We start from the raw sequence: 9,527 nt of genomic DNA, 5'->3' as shown, positions 1-9,527 counted from the left end.
CCTTGTGCAGAGTTGTATGTTTTGTTTAACTTTGCAATTATTGGTTTTTGTTTTGACATACATTTTATAGTGAAAAATCAGAGTCTCAGTGCCACCCTGCTATCATGGAATAGCCAAGGGGCAGCATATTTTCAGAGGGCGTAGTCTCTCTAGATATCCGGGTTGCCTCCGATGTTTCAATACCACTGCTGTCTAGAATCGTGTTTACGAGACTACAGAGGGTGTTTTCAGTCCATAAATTACGGCTGTGTGCTTCTATTTGAAGGTTCTGGAAGTATATAAGAGAGGTCTATTGTTTGTGTGTAATGACTAAAATATACTTTTCAAACAAATCAAAGTGGGAACAGTTTATATTTTTATTTGCTCAATCTCAGTGAACTTAGATTCCCAAAGTAACTTTAGAGCTGTGTTTTCCCAGAGTGTGAAGACTCCTGAAATTCATCCCACTGAAACCCGTTAACTTTTAAGATAACCCCAATCAGCTCTGTTTGTACGGTGTGATAAGCCACTCTGTTCCCTAGGTGGTGTCAGACGCTGCAGGACAAGGTGTGACCATCACTGGAGAGAATACCTACAACAACTGGGACTGGACCAATTCGGTTGTCTTTGCTGCCACTATTGTCACTACCATAGGTGGGCAATATCTTGAATACAACACTGGAAACAATGAATCATGTACATCTCTCTCCGATAACTGCTGCCAACTCAGTTACCCAATGTCTAACCATAGCAGAAAGGAAGCTGCCACCCCTGTCTGAAAGTCTATACGTTTGTGATTTGCAGGTTATGGTAATGTTGCCCCAAAGACGGCTGGCGGCCGTATATTCTGCATCCTGTATGGCCTGTGTGGGATCCCTCTCTGCCTCACCTGGATTAGTGAGCTGGGCTCGTTCTTCGGAGACAGAGCCAAGCGCCTGGGACAGGTCCTGGTACTCAAAGGCCTTAGTGTGGTAAGACTCACTGGGAATCTCTCAGCACGTTTAATGTGCTGATTTGGATTTCTATCAATGACTTTGGGGGAGGTGCAATACATGACTTAAACATTTATTAACAGCGGATTAGCCAATGACAAGCCACGTTTAGCCACTGTAGCTGCGTACTAATTACTGAATCCTGTATGGTCCAACTAATGGAGAAGTGTTAGCCTACAAGACATGTTAGCTTTATCACCAGATCTGGTGGAACACTCACAATGACAATTGACATGGTCAAATCAAAGGGATTGGTCTAACATTGTCACTTGTGTCACATGCCGTTGCTTGTTCTTCTCACTGTGCTTTAGCTTCTGCTTTGGTTGCTCTCTGGGGTCTAGGCCGGCTCACTGTAAAGCCCTTTTTACATCAGCAGTTGTCACAAAGTTCTTTATAAAAATACATTTGAATGATCGATTGATTGTCCCTGTGTGACGTCTGCAGAAAAAGGTCCAGTTGATCTGCACGGCCATCTTCCTCCTGTGGGGTCTGCTGGTACACCTGGTGATCCCCCCGTTTGTGTTCATGTCCCTGGAGGGATGGTCGTACCTGGAGGGATTCTACTTCTCCTTCATCACCCTCACCACTGTTGGCTTCGGGGACTACGTCGCAGGTAGTTACATAGGCTTTTCATGAAGTAGATGGCATTCCTCAGAAAATATTAGTTTATGTTAAAGAGATATGTGAAGAATGATATCACCTAATTCACGTTAGAGGATCATGAAGTTATTTGGAGGTGGATTCATTGCCTGGTGCAATCCTACTTGGTCCATGCTGAAGAAAGGGTGACATATACTTAATTAAACTATGTTCTCTTTTTGACTCCACAGGTATCAATCCGAACATAGACTACCCAAGGCTGTACCGGGTGTTTGCAGAGGTGTGGATCTACATGGGTCTGGCCTGGCTGTCTCTGTTCTTCAGCTGGAACGTCCACATGATTGTGTCGGCCCACAAGGTCCTGAAGAAGAGAAGGCAGAGACACAGGATGGACCACCTGGACCATCGATGGCAGTCCGAGAAGGACGACATCCGCAGCCCTCGCCGCCTCCCCACCGCCGTCGACATCTTCAACTTCCTGTCTGAGAAGCATGAGGACTACAGCACCGCCATCAGGCAGATTGGCGCTGCCGCGAAGCCGAAGCCAAAGACGGAATTCAAGGAGTTGAGTCGTTCAAAGAGCTGTAGTGACATCCTGGGAACGAATATCCAAACCCTGGAGCATTCCCCACGCCGCCTGAGGCGCCACCTCAGCATCAGTCACAATATGTTACTAAGCAGCTTTGGGATGGGAGAGGAGGGGCAGAGGCTTATCGAGGATGACCCTGTCTTTATGGGAGACCCTGTCTTTATGAAAGACCCTGTGTTTCAGGAGAACTGTCTGGATAGGGACACTAGAGCGAAGGCTGTTAATGTGTCCAACTCAAAAGAGAACCTAAACCCCGCCGATCTAGGTCCTAACATCAACAAAGACGAGAATGTTCAGAATCAAGATGGTAGAGAGAATAGGTTTACTGTATCAAAGGTAGTGGAGGGGGATTCGGGAGAGGAGAATGATGAGAAAGGCTGAAGCCTTGGATCCATCCTCTTCATGGAGAACTGAATGATGTAATCAAAAGGGGACCATCGCGCTCTCCTAGAGGTTTGGTTGGTGCATAAAACCTGTGAATTCAGATAAATAAAAAGGTATGATGGGTCTGTGATGGGTCCGCGGATCATCACAACTTTTTATTTATTGTACCCATCACACCTTTTAATTTATCACCCCATCACACCTTTTAATTTATCACCCCATCACACCTTTTTATTTATCACCCCATCACACCTTTTTATTTATCACCCTATCACACCTTTTCATGCATCACACCCATCACACCTTTTTATCCATGTGAACTGAATGATGTAGAAGCATCATAACAAGGTCCTGGGACAACCAGAGACAATGGCAGAGTTAGGATTGGTCATATTCCCCTGTGGTGAGGAGTGGGTCCAAATCTTCTACGGTTTTCCTTAACATAGTGATTAGTGAAATGTATGACCCAGGATTATCACGGCCTAAGACCATGAATACACAGTCTAGACAACTTACTGTCTTCTATGTAATGTTTATCTCGATGTTAAACACACATTCTGGTCTGTGGGAAAAGTAAAGAAAGGAAAATATAGCAAATAATGGACTCAGAGTTGCCAGGGTGATTTACCTGACTCTAAAATGAGAACTGAAAGCAACGTAGTTTGTCTATTGTTACAAACTGCCTTCAGAAATAAAGTTTACATGAGTTTCTATGCAGTTTCTATGTTTTTTATATGAGTAGATGTAGTGGTTGTGGACTTGATAAAGGAGATGTAAGATATAGAAACATGTATTTTTTGCTTTGTCATTAACCCCACACACACAAAAAAAATCCCCCAAAGATCAATTATCAACAATTTGTCAATGTCAGAGAATGGAATATAACTGTTTAATCAATACAAATAGTCCATCAAGATACATGTAAACATAATAACACATCAAGCCTCAGTTTTGGATTGATTCATTTCTTCGACAGTGTGCAGGTCTTTCATCTTTTCCAGTATTCTTATTTTGATTCCTACGCACCCGGAACAGACACTATTGAGTACTAAGGAACTTAAAAGAGCGCAGACGGCCTCTTATCATTTAACATAATAACACATGCCATGCATCACAGCAACTGCAGTGTTATATTGTGGCAACCATGTGGAATATTTATACTTTTCAATCATATTATACCAGACAAGATGTACTATACAGAAACAGCACAGACTTTGAGCACATTACAGTTTGAGTGTCATTACTGCATCTATATATACACACACAGACTTTGGAAATCAGAAGTCTGAAAGGAATCATTGGCTACTTCAGATCACAGACCAAGGCTTTGTGGTAGACTGTTCCTATGAGAAGCTTTCCTTCATAGGGAGCTGCTACAGAGGATCCTAGGAGCACACTGCCATCATCAGCATACACCTGGGTCACCACTGGCTTCTCATAGTGGATGTCCCGAATCCTAATGACCTATAAAACAAATTATGATAAAGAAAACCAATTAAAGCTTTTGGTACATGGGCTGTGTCCCAAATGGCAGTCTATTCCCTATACAGTGCACTACGCTACTTTTGACCAAGGCCCATAGGGAGTATACTCTACAGGGCAGGTATTCCCAAACTGGGGTCAAATTAAACCATCTGGTGTTAAGCGAAACAACACAATGTCAAATACAGGTAGTCTAGTCAAATAATTAACATCCAATCACATTCACCGCTACTCATGTTGGTATCTGTACTGAATGCGCAAAAGCCATGACCGGGAGACATAGTGGAGTGATAACATGTGTGCAAGCAGTTGCTCCCGACGCCACTTGGGTACACTGCAGCATCCACCGAGAGGCTCTTGCTGCCAAGGGAATGCCTGACAGCTTGAAAGACGTTTTGGACACTACAGTGAAAATGGTTAACTTTGTTAAAGCAAGGTCCCTGAACTCTTGTGTATTTTCTGCACTAGGCAATGATATGGGCAGCGACCATGTAACACTTTTACAACATACAGAAGTGCGCTGGTTATCAAGGGGCAAAGTATTGACAAGTTTTCTTTAGTGACCATAATTTTCACTTGTCTGATGAGTTTCTCACACGACTGGCCTATCTGGGTGATGTTTTTTTTTCTTTCTCCGCAACTATATTCAGTGTGTTGGACAAAATTGAGGCTATGATTAAGAAGTTGGAGCTCTTCTCTGTCTGCATTAACAAGGACAACACACAGGTCTTTCCATTATTTTATGATTTTTTGTGTGCAAATGAACTCAAGCTTACGGACAATTTCAAATGTGATATAGTGAAGCACCTGAGTGAGCTGGGTGCGCAATTACGCAGATACATTCCCGAAACGGATGACACAAACAACTGGATTCGTTATCCCTTTCATGCCCTGCCTCCAGTTCACTTACTGATATCTGAACAAGAGAGCCTCATCAAAATTGTAATAAGCGATTCTGTGAAAATTGTATTTAATCAGAAGCCACTGCCAGATTTCTGGATTGGGCTGCGCTCAGAGTATCCTGAGTATCCAAATCGCGCCGTTAAGACACTGATGCCCTTTGCAACCACATACCTATGTGAGAGTGGATTCTCGGCCCTCGCTAGCATGAAAACTAAATACAGGCACAGACTGTGTCGAAAATTATTTACGACTGAGACTCTCCAATACATCCCAACATTGCAGAGTTATGTGTATCCTTTCAAGCACACCCTTCTCATTAACCTGTGGTGAGTCATTCACAATTTTCAATGAACAAATAAGTTTTTATATCTAAGATGGTTAAATAAAGAGCAAAATTATTGATTATATTGTTATTTCTGCCCTGGTCCTATAAGAGCTCTTTGTCACTTCCCACGAGCCGGGTTGTGACAAAAACTCACACTCATTCTTATGTTTAATAAATGTATTGTATTGTGTGTGTGTGGCAGGTTTACAATGATGGTAAAAAACAACATTTGAGAGTGTGCTGACCCTGGTGCTAGAGGGGGTACGCAGCTGGAGGTTGAATGTTTGAAGTGGTATGGGACTATAAAAAGATTTGGGAACCACTGCTATAGGGAATAGGGTGCCATTTGGAACTGAGATCAGAGTGAATTTATTCCTATAATATAATACAACTAGAGGACATGGTAAATGAGGCACTAACCTCCGATCCAGGTGGATCCTCAGGGTCACATGCTGCTACCTTTACTCCATTAGGGTGACAACCCAGCCATATGTCACCTGTTACATGGTCCACCTCGATGTTGTCACAGAGAGACCCAACGGCTACAGACTGGTTGGAGACAGACATCAATAGGAATGTGATGGCTGATTGTAATACAGCGGTTGAACCATCTCTAGAAACAATACAAAATATAATATTGTGCCCGTAAAGAAGTTTGCGTTCATATTTGATGTAGTGAAAAAGTTTTACCTTGACATGTACCAAGTCTTTGTTTTTCTTTATCTCAAAAACAGCAATCTCATGGTCCAAAATAGCGGACACGTATAGATACCTGGGGGGAAAAAGCACATTTATTGTTTTACTGCATAACACACTTTCAAAGAGCACAACAGATTTGTACATTTTAAACGGTTCGATTTTCAATTGTGTAGACTTTACTACAATTGTGGAAACAAAGAAGGCACCTTTTGTCGGGTGACATGTTGATGCCGTTTGCAGATAGGAAGCCATCGCCCACTGCCTTCACTCCTCCAGGGCTGTAGTAAACCACATCAGCCCAGGGTAGACCCAAGAAGACAGCCAGCATGTGTAGCGCTTCACTGGGATAGGAGTGATCGTTGGTGGCATAGAAGCTCTCCACTCCCACAGCCACAATGTCATTCACACTGAGAGAGTAAAGGGCAAAAACATACAGAGTTAGCCAAGCAGAAAAACACCACTGTGGAACTCTCACTGGTCATACTGTACAGTACATAGCCAATGTGGTTCATCCACATCATGTAAATGTAAACATCTCACACCTACCTATGAAGGAGATCATGCTTTATAGTTTTCAGGTGCACAATGGTGTTGTCCTCTTCGACAAATAGAAAGATCTCTACCTGGCTGGTGTAATGTTGAGGATGATTGACAACAAACAGATGAATGGTTTTATCTGGAAGGAGATGGGAGTTCAGCAGTGAGAAATATGGTCTCTACTGTCCCCTCTGGTGTCTAAGGCTCTCTATTGCTTGACAGGGAAGACACACACACACACACACACACACACACACACACACAGTAGTGTTCATAATTCCATAGACAATGGTCTGAAGGGTGTTCCCAATTTGGGATAATCTGGTCTGGAATGGAGAGATTTGCTGCGATTTCTGACTTGAGTAACTAGAATAATTGCTGACACATGTTTTATTGTATACTGTATTGTTTTACTGTATACTGTACTGTATACTGTATTGTTTTACTGTATACTGTGCTGTTGTACTGTATTGTTTTACTGTATACTGTACACTATTGTTTTACTGTATACTGTACTGTTTTGCTATACAGTACCAGTCAAATGTTTGGACACACCTAATCATTCAAGGGTTTTTCTTTATGCCAAGAGTGTGCAAAGCTGTCATCAAGGCAAAGGGTGGCTAATTTGAAGAATCAAAAATATATTTTGATTTGTTTAAAAAAAAATTGGTTACCTCATGATTCCATATGTGTTATTTCATAGTTGTGATGTCTTCGCTATTACTCTACAATGTAGAAAATAGTAAAACATTCAGAAAAACCCTTGAATGAGCAGGTGTGTCCAAACTTTTGACTGGTACTGTATATTGTACTGTACTACTCCCTGTCCTGTTTTTGAAACAAACTAATTTCATATGTGAGAGCTAAATATCCCATACTTTACCTGTCTCGTCAATGTAGACACTGATTCCATGGGGGTTGAAGGAGTCCCGGTCCAGGTCTCCTTTGATTGTCAGCTCCACAGGGATCAGTCTGGGGTCCAACAGGTCCAGGGTATAGATCTTCCCTGGGTCATCAGAGAACGAGGGCATTCCAGGATATTTCAAGCCCTGGGTGGGGGGGGGGGGGTAATGATTTGACATGCGTGACAATGTTAAGTCCTAAACGGCACCCTATTCCCTATATAGTGCACTACTTTTGACCAAATTAGTGCACTACGTAGGGAATAGGGTGCCATTTGGGATACAAACAGGGTGTATGTATTGTATTGTTAAAAACAGTCGTTTTATTCTGTAAAAATAGTTATTTTATCATCAGTGTGAGGGAGGTATGTTCAACATGTAATATTATGAATTGAGGACAATATTTTAATTATTCAGTGTGCCTTACCAGAATATGCTTGCCATTAAGGATCGCATCATGACAATGGATATTACTTACGGTGCTTATGATGGCCAGTCCATCTCGAAGTATGGTTATGTCCTCTGCTCCATATTCTGTACATATAGGATTGTCCACAAACCATTAGCAATAGCCTATTCTTTTTATCCCATAGGCCAAAGGCCTTCATTGAACATAACATTATCATTATGACACCAAACAACGCATGCTGGGACACGTTGATACTTGGTCTATTAGTCTAATGGACTTCAGCCCTGACACTTGCCCAACTAGTGGTTATACAGCCTGATCTCATCACATATACTGAGAAGACTCATTATTTTGAGCCTACTGGAATAACTGGAATAGGCTCAAAGTAGAACAGGCTATTTCAACATTACATTAGTATCTATCTCACACCGATGTGAAACACAGAAGAACTATACTATATGTATTAATTAAAGCATGAACTGTTATAATGTCAATGTATGATTACAATTTAATGGACTGGTTCAGACATACCTATATTCTTTAATAGGTGACAGTTGGGGAGGCGTTTTACAGGCGCTTCTCTGTTGGCAAGGACTATTTCACTGCAAATAGAACCCGGTTAATATTACTTTGGAGTGAAAGCAAAAGCAACACAGATCATTCTGAATTCAGCTTTTAACACTGTCACACCACTGCTCAATTCACCTAAAGTAGTTCACTTCAAAGTTGCTAAAAGCCTATTTTTCAAATATCACTTTTAATGTCTGAGGCCTCTGTTGACAATGTCAATATTGTAAACTCTGATCAGGGAAATGTAGCATGATTCCAAAGAAGACATTCCAAAGAAGATACACATGCCCTATAATGTTAAAATGTTCAGCAACCATGCAGCCTACCTCAATTGAAGAAGTCTTTGCCCCAAAAGAGCTGCCAAGGCAGCAATGCAGATGGTTACAAGCACCCACTTCATGGCAGACAAACTCTTTCCCTTGGTCAAAGGTTATGAAAGCAGTGTGCAAAATGTGGGTGCGGTGTACAAGCAGAGTGCAATTGCACAGTTGAACCATGGGGCGCGCTGTAGTTCAGCAATTCCTAGAGGGAGGTCAAACCTGCAGTCCCAAAACTGTGATCCCAGGGTTCATGATGATGATATTGTCCACATCTATTGTTTGCTGCTTTTAAGACAAATGAGTTGACAACTAAACAACAGTTAAGACTTGAACGCCAAATTAGCAGCCCACATTTAATGTAAAGAAGTTAACACACTTGTGAAGAAAACAATATTCAGTTACATCACAACTACATTTACATTTTAGTCATTTAGCAGACGCTCTTATCCAGAGCGACTTACAGTAGTGAACGCATACATTTCATACATTTTTTTCTGTGCTGGCCCCCAACTGACTCTAGTTCACTTTACAAAGAGGGTAAAAAAGCTTTTAAAATACTTGTTTTCCATGTCAAATCAGTGAGACGTACCTGTAATTTAAACATAACTTTAAACTCTACGCAGTGGTATAAAGTACTTAAGTAAAAATACTTTACAGTACTACGTTTTTTGACAACTTTACTTTTACTTCACTACATTCCTAAAGAAAAGAATGTACTTTTTACTCAGTACATTTTACCTGACACCCAAAAGTTAAATTTTGAGTGCTTAGCAGGACAGGAAAATGACCAATTCACGCACTTATCAAGACAACACATGGTCATCCCTTCTGCCTCT

At 41.6% G+C, this 9,527-nt stretch overlaps 2 protein-coding genes across 2 annotated transcripts; one reads left to right on the top strand and one right to left on the bottom strand.

Annotated features, from left to right (window-relative positions):
• Positions 1 to 521: 521 nt before the first annotated feature.
• LOC106573653 (potassium channel subfamily K member 5) lies at positions 522 to 3,257 on the top strand (the record flags this gene model as incomplete). Its single annotated transcript, XM_014148902.2, is given in 4 exon segments — positions 522 to 633; positions 784 to 950; positions 1,416 to 1,584; positions 1,802 to 3,257. Coding segments are annotated over 4 exon segments (1,188 nt in total), but the record flags the coding sequence as incomplete, so codon positions are not given.
• A 154-nt stretch (positions 3,258 to 3,411) lies between these two features.
• On the bottom strand, positions 3,412 to 8,842 carry LOC106605980 (serum paraoxonase/arylesterase 2). The gene is made up of 9 exons (XM_045713042.1): positions 8,698 to 8,842; positions 8,333 to 8,403; positions 7,871 to 7,926; positions 7,374 to 7,539; positions 6,500 to 6,629; positions 6,160 to 6,360; positions 5,945 to 6,026; positions 5,675 to 5,803; positions 3,412 to 4,008 (listed from the first exon to the last, which is right to left on the bottom strand). The coding sequence occupies exons 1-9, from the start codon at positions 8,769 to 8,771 to the stop codon at positions 3,847 to 3,849; spliced, it is 1,071 nt and encodes a 356-aa protein (XP_045568998.1). The 5' UTR covers positions 8,772 to 8,842; the 3' UTR covers positions 3,412 to 3,846.
• Positions 8,843 to 9,527: the final 685 nt, after the last annotated feature.

The sequence above is a fragment of the Salmo salar genome, unplaced genomic scaffold (genome assembly GCF_905237065.1).
Source record: "Salmo salar unplaced genomic scaffold, Ssal_v3.1, whole genome shotgun sequence".
NCBI classification, from domain to species: Eukaryota; Metazoa; Chordata; class Actinopteri; order Salmoniformes; family Salmonidae; genus Salmo; species Salmo salar.
The sequence above is the reverse complement of the archived record's forward strand: the minus strand, read 5'-3'. Positions and strand labels throughout refer to the sequence as shown.